The 13,602-nt window shown below is 39.5% G+C and overlaps 1 protein-coding gene and 1 long non-coding RNA gene across 2 annotated transcripts; both read right to left on the bottom strand.

The window, feature by feature from the left end:
* Positions 1-654: 654 nt before the first annotated feature.
* LOC122360138 lies at positions 655-1,274 on the bottom strand. The gene is made up of 3 exons (XR_006252772.1): positions 1,110-1,274; positions 907-995; positions 655-818 (listed from the first exon to the last, which is right to left on the bottom strand). It is a non-coding gene; the product is annotated as an uncharacterized LOC122360138 (long non-coding RNA).
* An 8,469-nt stretch (positions 1,275-9,743) lies between these two features.
* LOC122361143 (serine/threonine-protein kinase pim-2-like) lies at positions 9,744-11,083 on the bottom strand. Its single transcript, XM_043262110.1, has 5 exons — positions 11,033-11,083; positions 10,475-10,853; positions 10,197-10,373; positions 9,996-10,084; positions 9,744-9,907 (listed from the first exon to the last, which is right to left on the bottom strand). The coding sequence occupies exons 1-5, from the start codon at positions 11,048-11,050 to the stop codon at positions 9,893-9,895; spliced, it is 678 nt and encodes a 225-aa protein (XP_043118045.1). The 5' UTR covers positions 11,051-11,083; the 3' UTR covers positions 9,744-9,892.
* Between the last annotated feature and the right edge of the window lie 2,519 nt (positions 11,084-13,602).

Below are 13,602 nucleotides of genomic sequence, written 5' to 3'. Positions count from 1 at the left end.
TGTTTAGTTTCATGAATTTTGAAGCTGTGTTTTAAATTTCGGATTTGTTGAATTGCTTTACTGCTGTCAAAAGTTTAGTATCAAAATATTGCTTACATGTGTGTGCTGTGTATATTTGTTATGTATATATAAATACAAATACACACACTTTCATGTATATATTTAGAAAAATATGTAATTTATATGTATTAAATATATTTGTTAATAGTATTAATTATATAAATATAAATATAGAAGTAAATACAAGTATAATTAAAAATAAAATATTCTCTAAATACATTCTGCATGTGTATATTTATCGATACATAATAATTACATATATTATGTAAACAAATTTTTTTTTATTTTGGATTTTCTGAAACTCTAAGGAGTGGGAAGATACAAACTCCATAACTGTAGGACCCATAGAAGGTATGCAGATGTCCATCTACTCAACACATTCTCTGATATGACTCAGTGACCTCAAATACTCAATTATAGACTTTAGTATTTTTTTTATTATGAATTCAATAATTTTATTAAATATATTCATAAACATGTACACATATCTTATACACAGACAGAACTTCTCTAATACACTTATCTATCTTATACACTTATATCTTATCTTATATCTACATTTATCTTATGTAACTTCTACACTGAACTATCTTAAGTATTGAATAAGAATAGTAGTATATCTTTAACTAAGTATCTTTAAATATTATTGTAAAGTATTGCTGGTCCAAGTCGAGGCGCCAAGGCGTGGATGGAGGGACAGGAAAGCCACATATGTGACAGCTGTTGTGACAGTTCTTCATGTATTACTCCACGACCTGCTTTAAAAAATCAGCATTAACAGCCTAAAGACATTACAAATTTAATTTGGCAAACAACCAAACAATTAATTAATCTTAGACTTAGTACCTTAAACCAATCATGGAGAAGCATCTTCTCCAGATTGATCCTCCGCTTTGGATCAGACTGCAAACACGAAGCTATGATCTGGCAGCATTCTGTCCAAAAAGAGGCGAGACACGTTTGATTTATTAGCTTATTCTTTACACCTGCTCTCTTTCAAGCTACCGGTCTTTTTGAGTGGTTTCGTTCTTCTTTGATGAAGATCTTACCTTGTGACAGGCCAGGTCTGGTCCAGCTCCTCTTACTGATCAGATGGAGGTCGTATTCTGTGGGATAATACCCACAGGCCATCAAGAACAGGAGGATTCCTAGCGACCACACTGTTGTAGGCTTCGCATGGTATCTGCCTTTCACGGTGACCTCTGGTGGACAGTACAGTTTTGTGCCTGGAGGAAAGAGATTTCATTCCTTCAATACATTTACACATCATGTTGACTCATTTATACAGGATGTAATTCTGTGAGATAATGAACAAAGCCATACATACCACTGAAGACTTTATAGCCATATCTCTGCATTTGCGCACCACAACCAAAGTCAATTAATTTCACCTCCATGTTGTCTGGGTTTACCAGGAGGTTTTCCAATTTTATGTCCCGGTGAAAGACTCCACGCTTGATACAGCTGTTAGCGGCTTCGATGACCTGCCACATGATCTTTTGGCGGTGACCTCATCGAGGCGCTCTCCGTGGAGCTTAACAAAAGTCTTTAAATCCACGCAGGGCATGGGCGCTCCATGACCATGGTATAGTGGTCTTCGTTGTCCTCCCAGTCCAGAAGTTTTATGATCTCGGGAGGTCTGGGGCTTTATTGGCCGTGAGAGTCAGAGCTATCTCCATCGGGATGGCTTCGGGATGACCAGGCTGGAGGAAAGGAAATATGCTTAGATGGAGATGGTTTCCCAAACAATGACTTGGTTCACAAATCAGAACAGTTTGCCTGCCGAAAACGTATTTATAGTCTGTGATTAATACTATTAAAAGATGTTAAACTGAAAACAGTGACTGAGAAGCAGTAATAAAGAAAGCGCAGCTTATACTCACCACTCTGATATAAGACATCTTTGGTGACTTCACAGAAAATTTTACTGCCACCTGATCAACAAAACAGAACAAAAAAAGATAAAAAATAAGCATGTGCACAGAGGTCTTATCGGTCTAGCCATTAATTCTGAAGAGGTGTGCAAAGTTAAGTAAGTAAAATCAATCGAAACCTTAAGTCCATCCTCGCGCCGAGTCCTTTATAAATGAAGCCAAATCCGCCTTGACCCAGTTTTTCGCCAATCTTGTAATGGTCGCGGATGTGGCCTTATAAAAAAAAAAAAATATATGCAGTTAGTATCAAATACAATTTCATAAATATTTTATTTCACTGTAAATATATATATATAAATATATACACTGTATATAATAATAAAATAATAATAAGTACAATTAACTTTATGTTCCATTAACTTTAGAAATTAGTTGAGTCTTGTGTAAAAAAACTAAACAAAACTGAATTTTTTTGGGGAGTTCATGTAAAAACACAACTTATTGATCATCATTTACAGTATTTAGAATTCATAATAACATTTTGAAATTCTCATTGATTTATAATTCTTACCTTTGCCAGGGGCATCCTGCTCCAGCTGTTTCTTAGCAGCAACAGGGTGGACTTTGGAAGCTGGAGCTATGTGAATCAAATCGAATAAATCAGTAAGATACCATATATTCAAATTAGAATGGTTCTTGTTTTGGGAAAGCCATTTGTCGTTAAAAAAAAAAAAGGAAGAAGAACAGAAGTTCTAGAAATGAAAAAGTCAGCCTAAATTCAAAACATGACACGCTGATGTGATTGTACCATCTGTAATCGTCTGATATGATCCAGCTTCTGCCTGGTACTTCTTTTCAGCTTTAGCCAGATCGTATTTAGAGGCTCTCTGATGAGGAAAACGGAGAGCTAACCACCTCCAGAAACTCTTTTTCTCCTCTCTTTCTGCCTCCTTTCCACCATCAATGCCACCAGCAACAACAGGCGCCTCATCAAGCCGATGAGGAGAATGGTTCTCCGCCGTGTTGTAAGAAGTGTGTTTGACAAGAACACATGGTTCTTGTACACACTTTTTCTGAATCAATTTTTTGATTCGTGAAAGTAATGTCATTATAACAATACTTGTTTGTATCTCAATAAAAGCCAGAAAGCAATCACTATCAACCTACACTCCGAAACTTAAACCCACAAAATGAGAAAGTTCCAAGCCTAGTCGAGACGTTCTAAACGTGACGTCATAACAGCCTGACGGAACAGCTGAGATTAAAAAAAAAAAAAAAAAAAAAAAAAAAAAACATATTTAAAAAAATACAACAGTGGTCCCTCCTACTTAAATTGTCTGTTGTTATAAGGACTTTTATTCTGACGGGGGGGAAAGAGCGCTGAGCGGTGCATAGAAAAATAAAGTGGAGAAAAAGAGCTCGTCCGTATTCGATAGTTTTATTTATATAAACAATTAGATAAAGCCCCAAAACACCCACAAACGCACAAGCAAAGCGTTACACTGGTGGCAGCGGTGTTTTGACGGATATTCGATATTTTTACATATATATACATATACACTTTATTTTGTTTTCGCGGCGCCTTGCACGAGCGCAGTGTCTGCATCTACGTGATACCAGCGGGATTCCGTGAAGTTTGGTGTGCCGTTAATAACGTAAGAGATGTCAGATGAGGAAGCTCAAGTGCTGCAGGAGAACAGTGCTCATACCTCGCGACGCGCACAAAATACCCCGAAAGACATCCCATTACGCCGCCATTTCGCAACGACGGCATTTCGAGTCATTTCAGCTGTGGGCTCGTCGTTATGAGGTGATTCAAGAGGCTCGCTATAAAGATAGCGGCGTTGATTTGGATGCAGTGTTAGCAGCAGAGTTACCTACTAGACTACCACTTGAACTGTTCATTGTTTGGGACAATTTTCCATCTGAAATTGAGCACTCATTCAAAGCAGCGAAAAAGAACATAAGAGGCGTTTGGCCAGAAGGACCTTATTGTATCATTTGAAACATTTCCAAATTCAGGTCTTAAATTACCTAATGAACCAATGGAAGTGTATGCAGCAGACATATGTAGACTGGTCAAAGAAGCTTTTCCTGATTTTGAACAAAGCGCATCTGAATACATGAGACTGTCACGATTTCTGTCAGGTTTAGATCAAGAACTCCAGATTAAATGTCACGAGAGGGGGTGAAAACGTTCAAAGACGCCTTCCAAGTTGCCACCCAAGCTGAGCGGGCATGTAAAGCAGCCAAATTGGTACAGCCAGTTTCATTTACGATCAGAGAGGATTCAAGGGCACAGACAGTGAATGTTATTTCTGACACTGACACTCTCTTATTGAAGCAAGCTGTTGTTGGCCTTACAAACACAGTCAAAGATCTAAGTAAGGATGTCTCAGCACTAAAACTTCAGCTGCATGATCAACATGGCGATCTCATCAAGCCCCATCGCCAAGTCGTCATAGTCCAACAAGATATGCCGCGGAATGGAGTGCACCATACGGTTGTTTATCTAGCAAGCATCCCGCTGACCCGCAGAGACCAGGTGCGGAAAACAGCATGACACATACCAGCGTAATGACAGAGGACTTCACACCACAGCGCAGAGACAGGTTTGAGGATTGCTATTCTCCAAGATACTCCACTGCAACTGCCACTGACCACTACGTGGATTACCAGCGGGACGACGGCAGGACACCATGGCTTCTAGCAACTCGTCATTACATCGGCGCAGTCAAGCCCTCATCACAGACGTGTCACCTTTGAAAACTACCAAGACCATCATTACAGACCTCAGCAGCACAGCCTGGATCAACAGAGTGGTTTGTCTGATGTCTACCCAGATCTTCGCAGCTATCGTCAGGGAAACTTCCTTTAGCTGATGCGGTGGGACACACATCAGCTATTTCACCACCAGCACCATATGACACAGAACAGCTGACAACCACAGATGCCAGACATGCAGAGAATGGATGCTCTCCTGTTGCAGGCATGACGGACACTAGTACAGCACACATCAGTGGTATTGTTGAAGGTACCGACATGCACATCATGATAGACACTGGGTCTAGTATTTCATTTCTTAACGAAACTACCCGTCGTCCTTCATTGCGTAAAAGACCACTGAAGAGTACTTTCATTCTGTCAAAATCTGTAACTGGTCAGAATTTAGATTTAGTCTGGGAACTGGTGACTGTTAACCTCAGATTAGGTACACTGACATTACAACATGACGTGCACGTCATCAGAAATGTGAATCAGGGTATAATACTTGGTTGGGATTTTCTTCGGAAACACCAAGCAGTCTTGAATGTGAGTAAATGTACACGTTGCCTTTATGACCAAACTTTGCCGCTGTTAAGCAAATCTCAACCTGTACACTGTACAGCTCAGATTACTGTGACAACTACCATTCCAGCCAATTGTGAGATGCACTGTACAGCACAACTTGTCCCATCTGCTGTTAATGCAGGTTTAGCAGATGGATACTGTGGGTTGTTTGAGCCATATATATTTAAGTTAGATGGTATTGCAGTTGCACGCACCCTTACATTTGCTAAAAGTGGTCAAACTGTAGTGCGACTCATGAATCCAACTAACAGCCCTTTTGTACTGCAACCAGGTATGCAATTGGGGGAGTTCACTCCAGTCAACTCAAATGATGTTCTTGAGCACTCTTGATGTTGTGTGTAATGTGTCTGCCCCATCTACACAGGAGTCACCTCAATGCAAAGCTCAAAGTGCGGATCTCTCTGATTCTCAGGTGAACAAATTGCATTCACTGTTACATGAGTTTTATGGCGTCTTTAGTGAAAGCCCTACAGACTTTGGTAGAACAAACATAGTCCTGCACAAAATCAATTCTGACAATGCAAATCCCATACAGAAACATGCTTATCGCACTTCCCCTCAGATTCAGGAGGAGATTCAGACACATGTGGATGACATGGTGGCAAAAGGCATTGTGGAAGCCAGTCATAGCCCTTGGGCTGCGCCTATAGTTACGGTGCAAAAGAAAGATGGCTCCTGGCGTTTTTGTGTAGATTATAGGGGCCTTAATTCTGTCCCCATTAAAGATGCCCATCCATTGCCTAGAACAGATGACACTTTGGATGCACTAAGAGGTTCATCTATATTCAGAACTATGGATCTTTCATCTGGATATTGGCAAGTGCAACTTCATGGCGCAGATAAACCAAAAGCGGCTTTCACCACGGGTCGTTTATTGTATCAGTTTACAGTGATGCCGATGGGCCTTGTCAATGCGCCGCCCACTTTTCAACACTTGATGCAAGTAGTGCTGCGGGGCCTGTCCTGGAAAACATGTCTTGTATATTTAGACGATATCATTGTCTATAGCAGTGGTTTTCAACCTGTGGGCGCGGCCCCAGTGAGCATAGCGGTATTGCAGGGGGCCGCCAGCTATTATCAATAGAAATAATAATATTGCTAATGTGCGTAAAAATGTGTAGTAATAATTAAATATCATAATTAATTAAATAACAAAAAATAATAATAAACTGTTACTATCGTTCACTATTCCAGGTCGTTGATTGGTTTAAAAACAACCCGCCGATTTAGGCTATGTAACATATTTTTGCTGCATACATTTAAATTTTTTTTTTTTTTTTTTTTTTTGCAGTGGGCGCGGAAACATATGTGTTTGGTTGTGTGGGCTGTGAGTTAAAAAGGTTGGGAACCACTGGTCTATAGCAAGAATTTCAGTGAGCACAGGCAGCACTTGAGAGAGGTTTTCCAGCGTCTGAGAGCAGCAAACCTGAAGCTAAAACCAACTAAATGTTCTTTTGCTCAACCACAAGTGACATTTCTGGGCCATGTTGTATCATCTGCGGGTCTTCAACCAGATGGGAAGGATATTGAGAAAGTCAAGGATTGGCCTACGTCAGAAAGTCCTACGGAAGTTGGAGCCTTCTTAGGTTTATGTTCCTATTACAGACGTTTCATTCACTGCTTTGCTCAAATTTCAGAGCCACTGCACGCGCTAACTCAGAAAGGGAAGTTGTTTGTTTGGACTGAGACAGAACAGGGCGCATTCAATTCCCTGCGACATGCACTTACACATGCTCCAGTTCTTTCTTATCCAGACTTTTCAAAAGAGTTTTTACTTTTTACAGATGCTTCCAATACAGCCATTGGATGTGTTTTATCTCAGCTAAAGGCTGACAGCAAAGAAAGGGTCATCGCATATGGTAGTCATGTCTTGAAACGATGGTCCACCTATGACAGGGAGTTGTGGGCTATCGTTTGGTCCATTCGCCATTTCCGTCAGTACCTCATGGGCCACTCTTTTCGGATCATCACAGACCATAAACCCTTGCTCAGTCTTAGGAGAATGGTTCTGGATGGCGATCCAACAGGTCGCAGAGCAAGGTGGGCTCTAGAGATTCAACTCTATGACTGGACTATTGAGTACCGGCATGGCCATAAACATGCCAACGCAGATGCCATGTCTCGCAGACCTAACAAGGAGAGTAGGGAGACTTCTACTACCTCTTCGAACAAGACTGTCCATTTAGTGTCCATTTCAACACAAGCTGAGATCACTGAACCGCATGCTACTTCTGCGCAGCCTGCTGCTTCTGATACATGTTCTGGGGCTGAACCTTCAAATTCTGCTCTCTCTACCGATTCCAGCATTACATGCTTGGGTATGGGTAATGAAGATATACAGCAGGCTAAGACAGCTGACCCTGTCCTAAGTGTTGTTGCTGAATGGGTATCAAGTAATAAGAGACCTCCGTATTCAGTGCTAAAAGAAACTACAAGCGAACTGAGGCATTTCTGAAAAGAGCTACTCTAGGAACCCCAAATGAATATGCACATCCTATACTCAGCCGATTGCGTTCTGCATTCAATACGGTTGCAGACAATATTTAGACAGAAAACCAGTAGAGTGAATGACAACAAGGTCAGGACGTTCTGTGAATCCGCCAATAAGATATAGGGAATTATAATGTCTTTATTTATACCTTTGTCTTTCTTCCCATTTGCTATTACATTCCTGAGTATATGGTTCTGAGGGTATGGTAGTAAACACAATGGGCTAATGAAAAAAATATGTTATTGTTATATGCATTTTGCTAAAGTTTGCTTTTGTTGAAACTTTGGGATTGTGTTTTTTCCTACCTGAAATTTTTTTGTGCTTGAAATTACGTTCTTACTAATGTGTGATTTTGTTGTGTTCTTGAGTAACGAGGACGTTTCTTTTCGGAAAGGGAAGTAGTGTAAGAAAAAAAAAACGATTTTATTTTGTGTTAGAAATACCCTCCCTCCTCATGTTAAATTGCCTGTTGTTATAAGGACTTTTGTTCTGACGGGGGGAAAAGAGCGGTGAGCGGTGAATAGAAAAATAAAGTGGAGAAAAAGAGCTTGTCCGTATTCGATGGTTTTATTTATGTAAACATTTAGATAAAGCCCGAAAACACTCACAAGCGCACAAGCAAAGCGTTACATTATTACTGGCTCGTTCGGTCTCTGGTTCTTCCAGACTGCATTCGAGAGGATGAAATGCTGTGTGAACGGAACATTTCGGGACTCACACCTGGCTGTAAGTAAATTCGGTCGTCAATCCCCGATAGAAAGTGACAGTGAACGTAGCCGGATGTCTAATGATATTTGATAGGGGTTGGCTGTATTCCATGCGAAAGGACGAGTTTTTGACAGATTAAAAAATAAGCATTCACGAGTGAAATAGCAAGTATAAAGAGTTATTTAGTCTACCACATAGTTTTACCACGTTCGTTCTTTGATAGGCAAACTTTTGGATCCATCTTCTCTTCTCTGATGGTTGTACTGGTTTTCTGAGGGTATGAAAATATTTTTTTTATAGCTCCCACAAGCATTATCCTTTATTTTTGTGATATTGTCAGAGCCATATTCATAGACCTTTACTTATTGCACTTAATTTTATTCAACTGAAATTATGTTTCGCACCATTTTGAGTGAAACTGGCAAAATCAACCCTGACCCTAATGAATATAAAACAAGACACTGACTGTATGTAAATAATGTCGTGAAAAGACAAATGAGAGCCACAACATGGTGTAAAAATGAACACCGACAAAAGTCTTGAGCGTTAGAGGGCAGTATTGAAACCATGTCCATATAAAGAAGAAGTCATTTGGAAGAAACGTGTTTAGTTTCATGAATTTTGAAGCTGTGTTTTAAATTTCGGATTTGTTGAATTGCTTTACTGCTGTCAAAAGTTTAGTATCCAAAATATTGCTTACATGTGTGTGCTGTGTATATTTGTTATGTATATATAAATACAAATACACACACTTTCATGTATATATTTAGAAAAATATGTAATTTATATGTATTAAATATATTTGTTAATAGTATTAATTATATAAATATAAATATAGAAGTAAATACAAGTATAATTAAAAAATAAAATATTCTCTAAATACATTCTGCATGTGTATATTTATCGATACATATTAATTACATATATTATGTAAACAAATTTTTTTTATTTTGGATTTTTCTGAAACTCTAAGGAGTGGGGAAGATACAAACTCCATAACTGTAGGACCCATAGAAGGTATGCAGATGTCCATCTACTCAACACATTCTCTGATATGACTCAGTGACCTCAAATACTCAATTATAGACTTTAGTATTTTTTTATTATGAATTCAATAATTTTATTAAATATATTCATAAACATGTACACATATCTTATACACAGACAGAACTTCTCTAATACACTTATCTATCTTATACACTTATATCTTATCTTATATCTACATTTATCTTATGTAACTTCTACACTGAACTATCTTAAGTATTGAATAAGAATAGTAGTATATCTTTAACTAAGTATCTTTAAATATTATTGTAAAGTATTGCTGGTCCAAGTCGAGGCGCCAAGGCGTGGATGGAGGGACAGGAAAGCCACATATGTGACAGCTGTTGTGACAGTTCTTCATGTATTACTCCACGACCTGCTTTAAAAAATCAGCATTAACAGCCTAAAGACATTACAAATTTAATTTGGCAAACAACCAAACAATTAATTAATCTTAGACTTAGTACCTTAAACCAATCATGGAGAAGCATCTTCTCCAGATTGATCCTCCGCTTTGGATCAGACTGCAAACACGAAGCTATGATCTGGCAGCATTCTGTCCAAAAAGACGAGACACGTTTGATTTATTAGCTTATTCTTTACACCTGCTCTCTTTCAAGCTACCGGTCTTTTTGAGTGGTTTCGTTCTTCTTTGATGAAGATCTTACCTTGTGACAGGCCAGGTCTGGTCCAGCTCCTCTTACTGATCAGATGGAGGTCGTATTCTGTGGGATAATACCCACAGGCCATCAAGAACAGGAGGATTCCTAGCGACCACACTGTTGTAGGCTTCGCATGGTATCTGCCTTTCACGGTGACCTCTGGTGGACAGTACAGTTTTGTGCCTGGAGGAAAGAGATTTCATTCCTTCAATACATTTACACATCATGTTGACTCATTTATACAGGATGTAATTCTGTGAGATAATGAACAAAGCCATACATACCACTGAAGACTTTATAGCCATATCTCTGCATTTGCGCACCACAACCAAAGTCAATTAATTTCACCTCCATGTTGTCTGGGTTTACCAGGAGGTTTTCCAATTTTATGTCCCGGTGAAAGACTCCACGCTTGATACAGCTGTTAGCGGCTTCGATGACCTGCCACATGATCTTTTTGGCGGTGACCTCATCGAGGCGCTCTCCGTGGAGCTTAACAAAAGTCTTTAAATCCACGCAGGGCATGGGCCGCTCCATGACCATGGTATAGTGGTCTTCGTTGTCCTCCCAGTCCAGAAGTTTTATGATCTCGGGAGGTCTGGGGCTTTTATTGGCCGTGAGAGTCAGAGCTATCTCCATCGGGATGGCTTCGGGATGACCAGGCTGGAGGAAAGGAAATATGCTTAGATGGAGATGGTTTCCCAAACAATGACTTGGTTCACAAATCAGAACAGTTTGCCTGCGAAAACGTATTTATAGTCTGTGATTAATACTATTAAAAGATGTTAAACTGAAAACAGTGACTGAGAAGCAGTAATAAAGAAAGCGCAGCTTATACTCACCACTCTGATATAAGACATCTTTGGTGACTTCACAGAAAATTTTACTGCCACCTGATCAACAAAACAGAACAAAAAGAGATAAAAATAAGCATGTGCACAGAGGTCTTATCGGTCTAGCCATTAATTCTGAAGAGGTGCAAAGTTAAGTAAGTAAAATCAATCGAAACCTTAAGTCCATCCTCGCGCCGAGTCCTTTATAGACGAAGCCAAATCCGCTTTGACCCAGTTTTTCGCCAATCTTGTAATGGTCATGGATGTGGCCTTATAAAAAAAAAAATATATGCAGTTAGTATCAAATACAATTTCATAAATATTTTATTTCACTGTAAATATATATATATAAATATATACACTGTATATAATAATAAAATAATAATAAGTACAATTAACTTTATGTTCCATTAACTTTAGAAATTAGTTGAGTCTTGTGTAAAAAAACTAAACAAAACTGAATTTTTGGGGAGTTCATGTAAAAACACAACTTATTGATCATCATTTACAGTATTTAGAATTCATAATAACATTTTGAAATTCTCATTGATTTATAATTCTTACCTTTGCCAGGGGCATCCTGCTCCAGCTGTTTCTTAGCAGCAACAGGGTGGACTTTGGAAGCTGGAGCTATGTGAATCAAATCGAATAAATCAGTAAGATACCATATATTCAAATTAGAATGGTTCTTGTTTTGGGAAAGCCATTTGTCGTTTAAAAAAAAAAAAAAAAAAGGAAGAAGAACAGAAGTTCTAGAAATGAAAAAGTCAGCCTAAATTCAAAACATGACACGCTGATGTGATTGTACCATCTGTAATCGTCTGATATGATCCAGCTTCTGCCTGGTACTTCTTTTCAGCTTTAGCCAGATCGTATTTAGAGGCTCTCTGATGAGGAAAACGGAGAGCTAACCACCTCCAGAAACTCTTTTTCTCCTCTCTTTCTGCCTCCTTTCCACCATCAATGCCACCAGCAACAACAGGCGCCTCATCAAGCCGATGAGGAGAATGGTTCTCCGCCGTGTTGTAAGAAGTGTGTTTGACAAGAACACATGGTTCTTGTACACACTTTTTCTGAATCAATTTTTTGATTCGTGAAAGTAATGTCATTATAACAATACTTGTTTGTATCTCAATAAAAGCCAGAAAGCAATCACTATCAACCTACACTCCGAAACTTAAACCCACAAAATGAGAAAGTTCCAAGCCTAGTCGAGACGTTCTAAACGTGACGTCATAACAGCCTGACGGAACAGCTGAGATTAAAAAAAAAAAAAAAAAAAAACATATTTAAAAAAATACAACGAGTGGTCCCTCCCTACTTAAATTGTCTGTTGTTATAAGGACTTTTATTCTGACGGGGGGGAAAGAGCGCTGAGCGGTGCATAGAAAAATAAAGTGGAGAAAAAGAGCTCGTCCGTATTCGATAGTTTTATTTATATAAACAATTAGATAAAGCCCCAAAACACCCACAAACGCACAAGCAAAGCGTTACACTGGTGGCAGCGGTGTTTTGACGGATATTCGATATTTTTACATATATATACATATACACTTTATTTTGTTTTCGCCGGCGCCTTGCACGAGCGCAGTGTCTGCATCTACGTGATACCAGCGGGATTCCGTGAAGTTTGGTGTGCCGTTAATAACGTAAGAGATGTCAGATGAGGAAGCTCAAGTGCTGCAGGAGAACAGTGCTCATACCTCGCGGCCGCGCACAAAATACCCGAAAGACATCCCATTACCGCCGCCATTTCGCAACGACGGCATTTCGAGTCATTTCAGCTGTGGGCTCGTCGTTATGAGGTGATTCAAGAGGCTCGCTATAAAGATAGCGGCGTTGATTTGGATGCAGTGTTAGCAGCAGAGTTACCTACTAGACTACCACTTGAACTGTTCATTGTTTGGGACAATTTTCCATCTGAAATTGAGCACTCATTCAAAGCAGCAAAAAAAAGAACCGCAAGAGGCGTTTGGCCAGAAGGACCTTATTGTATCATTTGAAACATTTCCAAATTCAGGTCTTAAATTACCTAATGAACCAATGGAAGTGTATGCAGCAGACATATGTAGACTGGTCAAAGAAGCTTTTCCTGATTTTGAACAAAACGCATCTGAATACATGAGACTGTCACGATTTCTGTCAGGTTTAGATCAAGAACTCCAGATTAAATGTCACGAGAGGGGGGTGAAAACGTTCAAAGACGCCTTCCAAGTTGCCACCCAAGCTGAACGGGCATGTAAAGCAGCCAAATTGGTACAGCCAGTTTCATTTACGATCAGAGAGGATTCAAGGGCACAGACAGTGAATGTTATTTCTGACACTGACACTCTCTTATTGAAGCAAGCTGTTGTTGGCCTTACAAACACAGTCAAAGATCTAAGTAAGGATGTCTCAGCACTAAAACTTCAGCTGCATGATCAACATGGCCGATCTCATCAAGCCCCATCGCCAAGTCGTCATAGTCCAACAAGATATGCCACGGAATGGAGTGCACCATACGGTTGTTTATCTAGCAAGCATCCCGCTGACCCGCAGAGACCAGGTACGGAAAACAGCATGACACATACCAGCGTAAT

This window comes from Puntigrus tetrazona, chromosome 16, assembly GCF_018831695.1.
Source record: "Puntigrus tetrazona isolate hp1 chromosome 16, ASM1883169v1, whole genome shotgun sequence".
In the NCBI taxonomy this organism is placed as follows: Eukaryota; Metazoa; Chordata; class Actinopteri; order Cypriniformes; family Cyprinidae; genus Puntigrus; species Puntigrus tetrazona.
The sequence above is the reverse complement of the archived record's forward strand: the minus strand, read 5'-3'. Positions and strand labels throughout refer to the sequence as shown.

Coding starts and splice junctions, on each gene's coding strand:
- LOC122361143 (XM_043262110.1), bottom strand. Junction 10,374..10,474: donor TGGCTATAAAGTCTTCAGTG/GTATGTATGGCT, acceptor TCTTTCCTCCAG/GCACAAAACTGTACTGTCCA. Junction 10,085..10,196: donor CAGACCTGGCCTGTCACAAG/GTAAGATCTTCA, acceptor CTTTTTGGACAG/AATGCTGCCAGATCATAGCT.